Here is a 16,322-nt window from a genome sequence, read left to right as displayed (position 1 = left end):
AAAATGGAGTGATTCATTCAGAAGATCACCATTTTCCCAGAATTAAAGTTTTTTTTTAATTTTCAGAAAAATTAAAAAAATTTTTAAAATTTTATTTTTTAAAAATATCAACTTAACGAGTCTTGGCACTGTTTTCACAAGTCAAATGATATCTGTTTCTCAAAATGTATTTCTTCTTAGAATCAAAATAAACAAAAGGAAGAAAAGTTGTATATGCACACAGAGGGGAAAAGGACAAATCCTATCTACTACTTACTTTGTGATAGAGATATACAATTTAATTGGATCATACAGAATCATATCTAAGACCTACAAAACCAAGGTTTTAAATGTTTAAATAAGCTTGCAAATGAATCTATTTAACATCACTTAAGACTGCTTCTCAGTCTCAAAAGATTTCCTCCATTGAGATTAGGAAGTTTGTAAATAACAAATATTAAATTAACCATAGACAAGCAGCCCAACTATATATAGCTCCCTGGGGTTTCAATTTGTCTGCACTTACCATTTTCAAGAGGTGCATCCTCAGGCAGATCCACATCAAGCATAAGGTCATCGTCCTCAAGGTCACATGATTCAAGATTATTCAGAATATCCTGTGAACAAAAACAGTAATAAATGCTATAACCTATTTCAAAAAATGTATCTAATCATTAGTTTTGAGAACATCTCTGTGAGTCTTAATTTACTCAATATTTGTGTTGTAAAAATCAACTTTTAAGATAAAATTTTTAACAAAAAAAGATTCAGTTAGTTTACTTGTTAAACTATTTGTAACATCCTTCTCCTACTCTTCCTCCCACCAAGAAATTTTTAACTCATTTTTAAACTTACAAAATGCTCACTGTCTGCAAGATACTGTACTAAGTACTTTACTAATATTAATTCATTTATTTAATCTTCAAAATAACCCTATGATTTAATGACTAGTACAATTACTTGAAATTAATGCACAGAGAGCTAAAAGTAGGATGCAAACACAAAAAGCCTACCTCCTGAGTCCATGCTTTTTTTTTTTTTTACCAATTTCCTTGATAACATGAGTAATTAAAAATGCTAAAGAACCTCCCAAAATTTATTCATATCTGGTATAAGAGGTTGTGCTTTATTATATATAGGGATTGGACCACTCATGTAAAATAATAAAAGCATTTAACAACATGATTATTCCATTTCATTTCTGGTGCCAAGCCCATCTATAGTACCACCTTCAGCACCACTACTAACTCGGCTTGATTTGCCTTAATTTTTTTTTTTTTCTATAAAAGACAAATAGGACTGGACTAGTCAAATTGGTATAAGCAGCCATTCCTGGGTTCTAGTTGTAACCTTGCCAGCTACAACCTATCCTGAGAAAAGTAATGTTTTGCTTTCAAAAATTCTTGTTCTGAAGTCTAATTACCAAAATAAACAAAAACTAAGTTTAAAGTCAGGAACTGGGCAGCCAGGGTGGCACAGTGGTTTAGCGCCGCCTTCAGCCCAGGGCCTGATCCTAGAGACCTGGGATCGAGTCCCACGTCGGGCTCCCTGCATGGAGCCTGCTTCTCCCTCTGCTTGTGTCTCTGCCTTCTTTTTCTCTGTCTCTCATTAATAAATAAATAAAATCTTTTCGATAAATCAATCAATCAATAAATAATAAAGTCAGAAACTCAGTTTGACCTGATGCTCACTAATGGATCCTTCCAATCCAAGAACCAATTCAATACTGCAAGATCTTTTGTTAGTATACATAAATAAAAAGATTAAAAAATCCACAAATTTTTAAACTAAGAGATTATGGACTTGAAAAACTCTTATAGAGGGAGATGTTTACAATATTTATTACAGATGATATGAGTAAAATTAGAAATTGTTTCCTATGTTGGGTATTCTATACATAGCTTTCCAATTTTGTGTTATTGGCCTTCCTTCCAGGATGCATTGAGGTCTAAAAGCAAATGGAATAATTGTTTCTGGAAAAGCAGAAACAAAAACACACCTCTGGATAATTATTTAACTTTGACACATAAAGGGATTATTTCACAGAACCTCTTTCCATCATGAAAATACCTGCTGTCCTTAATATAGAAGCTGTCCTAAAAGCAAACAAAACAACAACAAAAACCAAAGGCCATAATAGATAATTCACAATATATAAAATAAACAACTAATTAATATAATGTAGGAAAAAATGCTAACAGTTATTCTGATTTACCACAACTGAAAATAATCTAGTACTCTTTAATATTCCAGATGGGATTAGATTAATAAACATTAAGGAAGACAGTTTGTCAAAATTTAACTAAAACCTTTTTTAAAAAGACAAATTTTCCTTTCTAAGAAATTATCCCTCAGAAATAGATAAATGAAAAAAATATATGTGCAAAGTATGGTTATTGCAGCATTATTTGATGGCAAAAAAGTAGAAATGCCCAAGAATGGAAAAATGGCTAAACACAAAGTACGACACAGTCATACAATAGAATACTGTTTCCTTAAAAAATAATAATGAAAATATATAGACATGGAAAGATGTCAATCAGGGAAAAAAACAGACTTAGGTTGTTTCTAATCTTTGATAAATCCCTATAAGTCAAAAATAAAATAAGTAAGTCTAATTATGTATTAAGTCGATGGCATTGTACTCAGAGAAATTATTTCAAGTGAGGAAAAATTTTCAAACTATTTTCAGTAATTATATTATGGATGGTAGTACTGGTGTTATTCTGGTTGTGCATACATGAGTATAAATGAAAACAATTATACTGGTGTTTGCTGAAAAGTGGATTCTCATATTAGGAAAACGGAAATAAGGATGTAAGGATGTAAAAACCAATGAAATTAAATTAAAAACTCTACATTCCTGAATATAAGTGCAAAGTATTGGTGTGAACACAAAATGTTTTTCATCTTAAGTGAAAAAATACATTTTTTCCACTGAAAAGGCCTAGATATTAACTAAAAACTAGGTCTATAAAACAACATATACAGAATTATCCATTTCATGAAAAAAAATTGTATAATATGTATAGAAAAAAGCTGAAAGGAAACCACAACATAGGTTATGGAGTTTTTCTTTCTTTTCTTCTATTTTTGTAATAGTAACTGTATTTTCTCATTTTCTGCAATAAGCAATGACTTATGTACTAAAAAAATCATATCCCCTATATAAACATTTGGCTTTTGTGTATGTATAAGTATGTATGAAACAAAAAATGCTGGGTGCCCCAAGCCAGCTCTAATAACTAAGGACACAGCAAAGAATCAAAGGCAATAGAGAACCTTGCTTTCTAAATCCAGAGCAGGTCTTGGCTTGCTGAGACACACCAAACAGCAAAAGCAGCACTGCTACCACCATCAAAAAGATGTTCAACTTTTAATAACTAACTAAACCCTACATTTGTTTTGTGTGGTTTTCTGTGGGTTTCATTTTATAATGAAAGGTTTAAAAAATTAGTCTTAAAGAATGAGCCTTAAAGTGATGGAATGAAAAAAAAAAAAAAGTGATGGAATGATTATGATATCACTCTGAGAAGGTCCTAAGAAAGCCCACTGGAAAAGGAAGGAGAACATAGTTAATAGTAGTTACAACAGGGAGGAAGACAGGGAGAGAAAACCATCCAGATTTATGCCTCAAGTTAACACTCACCAATAAATCATTGCATATGTTTCATAAATTTATCTGGTTACACGGGAAAATGGTCTATAGCATGGGGGGAGGGGAAAGAAGACTGCATTTATACAGTATGACTTCATCTTCCATGCTAAAAAATACATTTAAACATCAGGATGGTAATAAACCAAAGGATTATTATAATTTTCCATTATGTGAAATAGTATGTACTATGCTTTTTATATTCCTTTTTATTTTTCTGTAGTAAGCTTTTATAATATGCATAACTTTATGCTGGAAAAGTCTACCTCTCTTGGTATCAGCAAGGGTTCAAACCACACAAATATAGCCTGAGTGTTGGAACCCATCAATCTAGCACATCCCTTAACCACAATAAAAACCAAGCTACCAGCCCCTCTTAGCTTCATTCAAACTATTCCACTCTGGGTACCTGTCCTGCTCTTCCCAGAAAGCCTCATTATGTGAGTAATAAATCTTTTCATATCTTCTTAGTGCATATGTGGCACCAATAGTTTTGACATCTAAACAAACAGGGAGGGCAGCCCCGGTGGCGCAGCGGTTTAGTGCCTCCTGCAGCCCGATGTGTGATCCTGGAGACCGGGGATCGAGTCCCACATCAGGCTCTCTGCATGGAGCCTGCTTCTCCCTCTGCCCCTTCCTCTGAATAAATAAATAAATCTTTAAAAAAAAAAAAAAAAAAACACAGGGAAGTTGACTCTGTCCCTCCATGTGGCAACTGCAAGACACACTCTCTGTAACTCAACACATATAAAAACCTATATATGCAAGGCATGGGATATACTCATAAAAAATAATCCCTGTCTTTGTCAAGAGTAGAGCCAAACTACTCTATGATATCGCTGCCTTGGCATCCATTTTGTGTGGCCAAGGGATCTGCAGGGGCCTTGAACTGAAGCCAACCCCTCCAGTGACTGCATGCCCCAGCATCAGAAGCAAATGTAAATTGCTGATACGACTTCCTCAACAGCCCTTGTGAACAATAATCACCCTGTCTCCCAGGGTCTTCCTTTTGTGCACCCCTTAGACAGACCCTTGTGGGGCTTACCAAAACCCTGCTCTTTTTGGTTTGAATTGACCAATCCAGACAGTTCAGGAATCCCAAAGCACTCTAGTCATCAACCCTAATAAAGTCACATACCCCAGATCCTGTGACTCTCCCTATCTGCACTGGTATGGCCCCTCCAGGCATGCCAACTACCTTCCTTCAGAACCTGTTAATAATAAACTTCTCTATTTCAATTTCCCTTGTGGTCTTTTATTGAATTGGGGTTCACTATCCAACACTCCAGGGCTCTACTTTACAAATGTTAATTTAACAAATTGGCAACAGCACTCCAAGGCTACTTGTTTTCCCTCAGACAGACCGTTCCTTCACAATATGGTAATGGCTCAATTACTAGGAAAACACAATGGATGGATATCTAAGTCTTGAAATGTCAGAGAAAATCTAAAATCAAGTAGTCAGAGAAAATCTAAAGAACAAGCAAATATGGCCTCTAGAACATGGAAGAGGAGAATGCCTTCTGAATAAACACTATGCTAAGAGCAAGGAAGTAAAAAGCATAATGTTACTATTCTAAATGTTACCAAATTTGTTTTTCAAAGACAAAAAGTAAATACTTAGATTTTGCAGGCCCACAGACAAAATCAGCGTATTATACAGGTACTTACATAACCATTTAAAGTGTAACCACCTAAAATGTAAAAAAAACTTATTTTTTAGGTGGTGAAAAACAAGGTAGTTGGTCAGATGTGACTTACATAACACAGTTTGCTGACCTGCTCAATGTAAATAATTGGAAGTAGTTCGTTAATACCTGTTATGGATTTAGTGTTTATATTTTCCCAAAGTTCTTATATTGAAGCCCTAGCCCACAATACGAGGGTATGTGGACATAGGGTCTTCAGAAGGTTATTAGTTTTAGACTGGTTCATGATGGTGGGAACCCTATGATGGGATTAGCATCCTTACAAGAAGAGAAAGAAACCAGAGCACACACTCTCTGTCTTCCCGCCATGTGAGTATATCGTGAGAAGGTGGCTGTTTGCAAGACAGGAAGCGGGTCTTCACTAGGAAATGAATTTGCCAAACCTTGATCTTGGACTTCTAGACTCCAAAACTGTGAAATAAATAACTGTTGTTTAAGCCACTCAGTCTACAGTATTTTGTTATAGTAGCCCTAGATGATTAAGACAACACTCACAGAGTGTAACAGGAAAAGACAGAGAAGTAGATCTACATCACGAACAACTATTTAGGCCAAATTAAGACCCTGGATTTTATGTCAATGACAGGGGTATGACTGATGAGTTTTCACAAGTGGTAAACTGAGATTTACATTAAAGAAATATTATTTTGGCTGCTGTGTACAAAATGAATTTAAGTAGGAAAGATAAAACAGTTTTGTGGCTATTGAAGAATCCATGCAACATATATGATGGTAGCCTGACATTAATCAGTGTCAATGAAACTGAAGAATAAGCAGTTATGAAATATACAAGGTAGTTAGGATCTATATAACCAAAGCTCACCGAGAAGTAAGAAAAGAGCCATCGATAATTCCTTGGTTTCTGGCTTAAGAAACAAATGGATAATTCCTATTCACTGAAATAAATTATAAAAAAGGAAAACCAAATCTAACTTTAGAACCTAGTAATTTTGACATGCTTACTGCATCTTAGAGAAGGCATGCTCAGGAGATGACAATATATGAATGTAGCATTTGGCAGAGAGATTTGAGGTGTGGAAGTCAGCACCACACAGATGCCATATGAAAGATGTTGAATAAGGAGTTTCACAAGAGAGACAGTGCAGAGTTGAAAACTGGATTCTAACATCTGTTTTAGATGATTTTCCCCTATTCATCCTTATAGCAGGTCTATGTTTCCAGAGTTATATCAGAGATATTATCAAGACTTTTCAGTAAGGATCTGGGCAAAGAAAGAAAAAAAATTGATCTACTGTTATTTTTCTTCACCAGCTCACAGATGTGTCATCTGCCCAGGTTAGGAGCTGTATCATTATAGAAAGAAAACCATGTAGCATGGAAATTGGTTAACATGGGAAAGAGTTTCTGTTCCCATGTTTGTTTTGCCAGGCTCCTCTAACTGACAAGCCTGCACTTTTTGAGAGCCAATATCCACATATACCTATTTTACTTGGGAGACCATCTAATAAGACCATTAGCTGGGAGTATGACAACAAAAACCTAAATCTGTACACTCTGGCTCCTACAGGCTTTCCATAAGCCTCACTGGAATTAAAACTCTGAATACATATTAGCAGAATCGTCATAGAATTTCTTTTTTTTTTTTTTTTTTTTTTTTCGTCATAGAATTTCCTTGGCCTCTGAGAATACTTTTCCATTCAAATAGAGCAAACTATGAGATGGTAAGCCAGTTCTTCCTTCCACGAATTCCTCCTTCACTAATAAACTGGAGAAAGTCTCCAATTTATTTTTGACAAATGAATAGCACTATCACTACTTGCTGTAATTATCATGAAACAACATTATTTTCTCATGGAATACAGTTTATGAATTTTAAAACACATATTAATTTGTATAAATACCAATACAATTATGAGGCAGAACTGTCACCTCACCTGAAAAATCTCTCCTGTACTATCCAGTTATAATTACACCTTCCTCCTACCCATAACCCCCAACAATGATCTGTTCTCCATTACTACAGTTTTGTCTTTCAAGATTGTCATATAAATGGAATTATATAGTTTGTAACTCTTTGAGACTGTCTTCTTTCACTCAACAGAATGCCCTTAAGATTCACCTAAGTCACGAAACATAAAGTAATTCATTACTTTTTATTGCTAAGTGGTATTCCATTACATGGAAGTACCAGTTTGTGTATCCATGTACTCAATGAAGAACATTTCAGCTTTTCCAGTTTTTAGCTGTTATAAATAAAACTATTATAAACATTCATGTACAGGTTTTTATGTGAATATAAACTTTCATCTCCAGGAGTGGGATTGCTGGGTGACATAGTAAATATATGTTTAACTTCTTAAGAAACTTCTAAACCCTTCCTCAGAGTTGCTGTAAGGTTCCGCATTCCAATTATCAGTGAGTCTGGCCTTTCCTATATGCCTCTCTGCAGCTTGACTGCAAATCTGAAAACAGCAGATCTTGTTCCCAGTTTAGGACCTTGGTCCCTGTTTTCATAGAGCTCAGTGGAGACCTTATTCCAAAAACTTGTGTTTCTCTGTTCTAACTTGTCTGGGATTACCTGAATGACTGACACAAAATGTATGTCTTTGTTCTGCCTAACTTAGAATGCACACAGGGTGGAAATGTAATGGGCATTGCTCAAAACCACTGTGAGGCAAACAATCCACAATTACCCTGGAGCAAAATATTATAGTTGATATATATAATTGAATACTGAAAGATTGAGAAAAAGGCCAGGGAGAGTGTTCCCAAAATTAGATAATTCAAAGGTGCCATGTATAATAGGGAATTTATTCTTTATTTTGAGAGAGAGAGAGAGAGAGAGAAGTGGTGTATGCATGTACATGGTAGGGGAGGGATGGAGGGAGAGAGAGAGAAAGAATCTTAAGCAGGCTCCACACCCAACACAGAGTCTAACACAGCGCTTGATGTCACAACCCTAAGATCATGAACTAAGCTGAAATCAAGAGTCAAACACTTAACTGATTGGGCCACCCAGATACCTCTATTGTGGGGAATTTAGAAAGCCACAAAAAAGCCCAGGGCAGGATGCATCTCAGTAAAAACCTAAGAGGACCCAAAGCTTTCAACTGTAGCTGATGTCTAAGCTCAGAAAAAAGTAGTAAGGGAAGGTTAAGATAAGAGTTGTAAATGATCAGACAGGCTAAACACTGAAGGAGCACCCCAACACAGAGCCAAAATGCAAAGATGAAAGATGAGAAGGGTTTTTTTTTTTAATTTTGACTTTGAGAAATTTTTATTCCTCTGCTTTGAATTCTTCATTCTTTCTCTACCACCCTCTTTTTCTTTTCCTCCTTCCTTTCTTATTCTCACTCTTCTCTCCTCCTTTTGTCTTTTTTTTTTTTTTTTTTTTTTTGGTCTTTGGCATTCAAGGAAATCTCTGTATAAAACACCAAACAAACACAAGCTAAAGTAACATAAACTTCTTAGACCAAATATGACAAGCAGAATGACTTCACAAAAATAGTTTAGAAAAACTACTTAAAAAGCAAACACCTACAGCCTACAGCAAGTAACAAAACAAACCCTGAGAATAAAGAATAAGATTTCCAGTGTTGCCACATTAAAATATTAAAAATGTCCAGTTTTCAACAAAAATTAGGGTCACGCAAAGAAAGTATCATCCATTCACAGAAAAAAAAAAAAACAGAAATGATCACTGAAGAAGCCCCAAACATTGAACTTTGTCTATTGACAAAGACTTTAGAACTGTCTTTAATATGTTTCAAGAACTCAAGAAAACCATAGGTAAAGAAGATCTACCCAAGTACAGAACATCAGTGAAGAGGGAATTAAAAAAAAATTCTGGAATTAAGGTACAACAAATGAAATATTCACTGAAACTCCCGGGTTTATATTCACAATAACTGAAAGCAGGATCTCAAAGAGAGATCACCCACATTCACTGCAGTTTTATTCACAATAGTCAAGAGGTGGAAACAATCCAAATGTCCATCAAAAGATGAATGGATAATTGTGGTGTATATACATATAATGGAATATTATTCTCTTTTAAAAAGAAGGAAACCTTATTACATGCAACAACATGGATGAACCTTAAGGACACTATGCTAAGTGAAACAAGACAGTCACAAAATGACAATGCTGCATGATTTCACATACATGAAGTAACTAGAATAGTTAAACTCATAGACACAGAAAGTAAAATGGTGGTTACCAGAGACTGGGGGGAAAAGGAGAACTTCTTGATCAATGGATATAGAGTTTTAATTATGCAAGGTAAAAAAGAGTTCTAGAGATCTGTAGCACAACAATATGAATATAGTTAATGCTACTGAGCTATACTTCAAAATAGCTGAAATTATAAATTTTATGTAATTTTTTGTCACAATTAAAAATTAAGAAAGAACCAGGATCCCTGGGTGGCGCAGCGGTTTGGCGCCTGCCTTTGGCCCAGGGCGCGATCCTGGAGACCCGGGATCGAATCCCACGTCGGGCTCCCAGTGCATGGAGCCTGCTTCTCCCTCTGCCTGTGTCTCTGCCTCTCTCTCTCTCTCTCTCTCTCTGTATGACTATCATAGATAAATAAAAAAATTAAAATAAAATATTAAAAAAAAATTAAGAAAGAACCATTATGCAATTATACGTATGTAAACCTACGTTTCTGCATATCTACTTGATGCCAGGTATTATAAGCATTTCAAATAAATTATCTTGATCTAGTGTTCATGAAAAAAAAAAAGATCACGAGAATTTCAACAGCAGATTTGAGCAGGATTGGAAGATATATCCAATGCAATTATTCAGGCTAAGTAGAAAAAAGAAAAAAATGAATAAAAATAAAAAGCCTGATCAAAATCACGATGAAATACCACTTTATATGGATCAGAATGGCTACAATTAACAAGTCAGGAAATGACAGATATTGGCGAGGATGCAGAGAAAGAGGAAGCCTCTTACCCTGTTGGTGGGAATGCAAACTGGTACAGCCACTCTGGAAATGAGTATGGAGGTTCCTCAAAAAAGTTAAAAATACAGCTACCCTATGACCCAGCAATTGCACCACTGGGTATTTATCCAAAGGGCACAAATATAGTGATTCAAAGGGGCACAGGCACCACAATGTTTAAAGCAACAATGTCCACAATAGCCAAAATATGGAAAGAGCCCACATGTCCATCAACAGATGAATGGATAAAAAAGTTATGGCATATATATATATATATATATATATACACACACACACACACACACACGTATATAATATATACACATTATCTATACACATATTTACATTATATATACATCATATATATACATCATATATACAATGAAATATTAGCCATCAAAAAGAATGAAATTTTGCCATTTGCAATGACAGGGATGGAATGAGAGGTTATTGTGCTAAGTGAAATAAGTCAGAGAAAGACAAATACTGTATGATTTCACTTATATGTGGAACTTAGGAAACAAAATGTAGGGGGAGGGAAGGGAAAGGGAACATAGGGGAAGGGAAGGAAAAATAAAATAAGATGAAAACAGAGAGGGAGGCAAATCATAAAAGACTCTTAACTACAGGAAACAAACTGAGGGCTTCTGGAGGGGAGGAGGGTGGGAGAATGCAGTAATTGGGTGATGGACATTAAAGGAGGGCACTTGATGTAATGAGGACTGAGTGTTATATGTAACTGATGAATCACTAAATTCCACCCCAAAAACTAGTAATATACTAGATGTTAACTAAATTGAATTCAAATGAAAAAAAAAATTTTAAAGCCTAAGAGATTTCCAAAGACACAGTAGAGGCACTTCAAAATATGCATGATAAGAACTTCAGAAAGAGAAGAGAATGAAAAAACAGGCATAAAGAATATCTGAAAAAATAATAGCCAAAAACTTCTCAAATGAAAAAAGACAGGAATTTAGATATTAAATAAGCAAACTGAATTACAAAAAGAATAAATGCAGACAGCACATCAATACATATTGCAATTGAATTGTCAAAAGGCAAAGATAAAGTGAAAAGATGTAAAGCACCAAGAGGAAAGCAATGCACTATGTGCAAGGGATCCACAGTAAGATTAAGAACCAAGTTCTTATCACAAAGCATGGAAGCCAAAAGCCTATGGAATGGCATTTTCAAAGTGCTGAAAGAAAACTAAGAGTTCTCTATCCAGGAAACCTATCCTTCAAAAATGAAGGAGAAATTACGAGATTACACATTTAAAAAAAAAAAAAAAAAAAAAAAAACAGTGAACACGTTATTCACAAAGTAAAAACAAAAAGCAAAATTTGTAACTAGTAGGCTTGCCTTACAAAGATTGCTAAGGGACAAATACATAAAACAAGAATTAAATGTTAATGGGTATACAATGTATTATGATATAATCTGTGACAATAACATGAAGAAAAGGGGAACAAAATTGTATAGGAGCAGAGTTTTTATATACTACTGAAGTTAAGTTTGTATCAATTCAAACTACATTGTCATAAATTTAGGATTTTCATCTTAATTCCTAAGTAACACAAAAAATATTTTAGATAAAATTTTTAAAATTAGAAGAGAATTAAAATGATATATTGCAAAAAATCAATTAAACTCAAAAAAGTAGCAATTGAGGAAAATAAGCAAAAGTACAAGACATGCAGAAATAAAATAGCAAAATGAAATAACAAAATCATTCTTTATCTGTGACAACTGTAAATGTAAATGGATTAAATACTCCAAATAGTTTAAACCACACAGAGACTATCAGTGTGGTTAAAAATTTTTTTTTAAATTCCAACTCTATAGTCAATATAGTCACCTTAGACTCACATTGTATCTAAAGACACATATAGGTTAAAGGTAAAAGGATGAAGGAATCTTGTCTCACATTTAGATCTTTCATCCATTTTGAGTTTATCTTTGTGTTTGGTGAAAGAGAGTGGTCTAGTTTCATTCTTCTGCATGTGGATGTCCAATTTTCCCAGCACCATTTATTGAAGAGACTGTCTTTCTTCCAATGGATAGTCTTTCCTCCTTTATTGAATATTAGTTGCCCATAAAGTTCAGGGTCCACTTCTGGGTTCTCTATTCTGTTCCATTGATCTATGTGTCTGTTTTTGTGCCAGTACCACACTGTCTTGATGACCACAGCTTTGTAGTACAACCTGAAATCTGGCACTGTGATGCCCTCAGATACGGTTTTCTTTTTTAAAATTCCCCTGGCTATTCAGGGTCTTTTCTGATTCCACACAAATCTTAAAATAATTTGTTCTAACTCTCTTTTTGAACTCAGCCACAGTAAATTCTTGCAAGATACATCCAGGAAGGCAAAAGAAACAAAAGCAAAAATGAACTATTGGGACTTCATCAAGATAAGAAGCTTTTGCACAGCAAAGGATACAGTCAACAAAACTCAAAGACAACCTACAGAATGGGAGAAGATATTTGCAAATGACGTATCAGATAAAGGGCTAGTTTCCAAGATCTATAAAGAACTTATTAAACTCAACAGCAAAGAAACAAACAATCCAATCATGAAATGGGCAAAAGACATGAACAGAAATCTCACAGAGGAAGACATAGACATGGCCAACATGCACATGAGAAAATGCTCTACATCACTTGCCATCAGGGAAATACAATCAAAACCACAATGAGATATCACCTCACACCAGTGAGAATGGGGGAAAAATTTTTTTTTTTTTAATTTATGGTAGTCACACAGAGAGAGAGAGAGAGAGGCAGAGACACAGGCAGAGGGAGAAGCAGGCCCCATGCACCGGGAGCCTGACGTGGGATTCGATCCCGGGTCTCCAGGATCGTGCCCCGGGCCAAAGGCAGGCGCCAAACCGCTGCGCCACCCAGGGATCCCCAAGAATGGGGAAAATTAACAAGGCAGAAAGCCACAAATGTTGGAGAGGATGCGGAGAAAAGGGAACCCTCTTACACTGTTGGTGGGAATGTGAAATGGTGCAGCAGCCACTCTGGAAAACTGGAGGTTCCTCAACGAGTTAAAAATAGACCTGCCCTACAACCCAGCAATTGCACTGTTGGGGATTTACCCCAAAGATTCAGATACAATGAAACGCCGAGACACCTGCACCCCGATGTTTATAGCAGCAATGTCCACAATAGCCAAACTGTGGAAGGAGCTTCGGTGTCCATCGAAAGATGAATGGATAAAGAAGATGTGGTTTATGTATACAATGGAATATTCCTCAGCCATTAGAAACGAAAAATACCCACCATTTGCTTCAACCTGGATGGAACTGGAGGGTATTATGCTGAGTGAAGTAAGTCAATCGGAGAAGGACAAACAGTGTATGTTCTCATTCATTTGGGGAATATAAATAATAGTGAAAGGGAATAGAAGGGAAGGGAGAAGAAATGTGTGGGAAATATCAGAAAGGGAGATAGAACATAAAGACTCCTAACTCTGGGAAACGAACTAGGGGTGGTGGAAGGGGAGGAGGGCGGGGGGTGGGGGTGAATGGGTGACGGGCACGGAGCGGGGCACTTGACGGGATGAGCACTGGGTGTTATTCTGTATGTTGGTAAATTGAACACCAATAAAAAATAAATTTATTATAAAAAAATAGACAAGGAGAAAAAAAAGTAAAAGGATGAAAAATATGTTACATGCAAACAGGAACCAGAAGACAGCTGGAGTGGCTACATTAATATCAGATAAAATACTGTAAGTCAAGAATCACTACAAGAAACAAAAAAAGATATTCTATATTGGTAATAGATCAATTAATCAAGAAAGTATAATTACAGACATGTATGAAGCAATCAACAGAGCAAAATATATAAAGCAAAGATTGACAAATTTGAAGGGAGAAATAGGGTTTTACAATAATATCTTTAAATGTCAATAATACATTTTCAATAATGAAGAGAATATCTGGACAGAAGATTGTTAAGGAACTAGAGAACTTGAACAATACTATAAACCAACTGGACCTGAAAGATAAGTATACATATAGGTATAGACACAGATATATAATATTTAAATATATACAACATATTTATACAAATTATTATAAATATATAACTTTTATATATGTTACATGTTATATATAAAAATTCAATTATATAAACATACATATATATGTATACACACAAAATAATTTACCCTATAAAAGCAGAATACACATTTTCATGTGCATAGGGCATTTTCTCCTCCAAGATACATGTTCTTCACAAAATAATCCTCAATCACTCTTTAAAAACTGAAATCATAAGAAAATCTTCTTGGTCCAAATGTAATAAAATTACAAATTATAAGAGAAAGAAACCTGCAAAGTTCACACACATGGAGATTGAACAAAGCATTTTGTTAAGAACTTTACAACAGTTTTTTTACTAAAAATACGGAATGTTTCACAAACTTGCATGTTATCTTTGTGTAGGGGCCATGCTAATCTTCTCCATATCGCTCCAATTTTAATGTATGTGCTGCTGAAGCAAGCACTCAACAACATATTCCTTATTCAACTGATCAAAGAAAAATCAAAGAAGAAATCAGAAAATACTTAGAGAAAAATCAGAGCAAAAATATAAAATACCAAAACTTATGGGATGGAGCTAAAAAACAGAGCTCAAAGTGAATTTTTTTGCAGCAAATGCCTACCTTAAGAAGATAATAAAAATAAATAAATAAATAAATAAATTTTTAAAAGAGAATAAAAATATAAAAATCAATAATCTAACTACAGCGTATGGATCTAGAAAGATAATAGAAAACTAAACCCCAAAATTAGCAGAGGAAAAAAAAGAGAAAGATTAGTGCAGAACAAAATAAAACAGAAAACAGAGAAAAATCAATGAAACCAAAAGTTGGTTATTTGTAAAGCAAAATAACCATACTAACAAACCATTAATTAGACTGACAAAAAAAAGAAAGACAAAACAAAAATAACTAAAATCAGAAGCAAAAATGGGGACATTACTACCAATCTTACTAAAACAAAAAGGATTTTAAGAGCATATTATGAACACTATGAACAACAGTATACAAATTAGACAATTAAGATAAATGGACAAACTTGTAGATACATAGAAAGTACCAAAATGACTCAAGAAAAAATAGAAAATCTGAACAAACTTAGAACAAGAGACATGATCAGTCTTCACAAATCTCCCAATAAAAAAACTACCAAATCAGATGGCTTAACTCGTGAATGCTACCAAAAATTTAAAGAATTAACACCATTCCCTTTCAAACTTTCCAAAAAAATATAACATTTCCTAACTCATTCCATGAGCCCAGAATTACCCTAATACAAATGCCAGACAAAAACACTACAAGAAAACTATAAACCAATATCCTTGCGAGATGGATATAAAAATACAAATATATTCTAATAAACTCAACCAATCACCATAGCAAAAAGATTTTAGGCCTGGGATTTATCCCAAGAATATAAGGATACTTACATATATGAAAATCAACCAATATAACATATCACATTAATAGAAGGAAAGGAAAAAACCGCATCACCTCAAATAATGCAGAAATAGCATTCAACAAAATTGATCATTCTTTCATAACAAAAATATTCAGAAAAGTAGAATATACAGAAATATAATGGAAATTTTTTCAATATGATAAAGGACCTTTATAAAAAATCCACACCTAACACACTCGATAGTAAGACTGTTTATTTAAGTTTATTTTCCTAAAATCAGAAGCAAAAAAGGATGTATGCTTTTACCACTGCTATTTAGCAATGTTCTAAAGGTTCTAGCCTAAACAATTACACAAGAAAATTAAATTAAAAGGCATCTGAATTGGAAAAGTAAAGCTATCTCTTTTCACAGATGACATGATTTTTTACATATAAATATGTATCACTTCCATATATGTGACATGATTTTACTTATATATATCATTTACATATATGTATCATATAATATATCTGACATATATATCATATATATTTTTGGGATGATATATATATATATATATATATATATGTATCACATCCACTAAAGAACTACTAGAGCTAATAATAAACTCAGC

General features: G+C 34.3%; 1 protein-coding gene and 1 non-coding gene across 12 annotated transcripts in view; both read right to left on the bottom strand.

The window, feature by feature from the left end:
• The window catches only part of CCSER2 (coiled-coil serine rich protein 2), a 186,032-nt gene that overhangs the window by 90,141 nt on the left and 79,569 nt on the right, over nucleotides 1-16,322 (bottom strand). For all 11 annotated transcript variants that reach the window (XR_013377974.1, XR_013377973.1, XM_077895234.1 and 8 more), the window contains one exon: nucleotides 506-596. Coding sequence is in view for 9 of the 11 variants with exons in the window: in XM_077895234.1 (XP_077751360.1) it covers nucleotides 506-596 (91 nt within the window). In the remaining 2 variants the exon portion in view is untranslated. The remainder of the gene's footprint in view (nucleotides 1-505; nucleotides 597-16,322) is intronic.
• Nucleotides 14,665-14,771, bottom strand: LOC144313148 (U6 spliceosomal RNA). The gene has a single exon (XR_013378874.1). It is a non-coding gene; the product is annotated as a U6 spliceosomal RNA (small nuclear RNA).

This window comes from Canis aureus, chromosome 4, assembly GCF_053574225.1.
Source record: "Canis aureus isolate CA01 chromosome 4, VMU_Caureus_v.1.0, whole genome shotgun sequence".
Lineage (NCBI taxonomy): Eukaryota > Metazoa > Chordata > Mammalia > Carnivora > Canidae > Canis > Canis aureus.
Note: the sequence above shows the minus strand (reverse complement) of the source record. Positions and strands in the feature narration are given on the sequence as shown.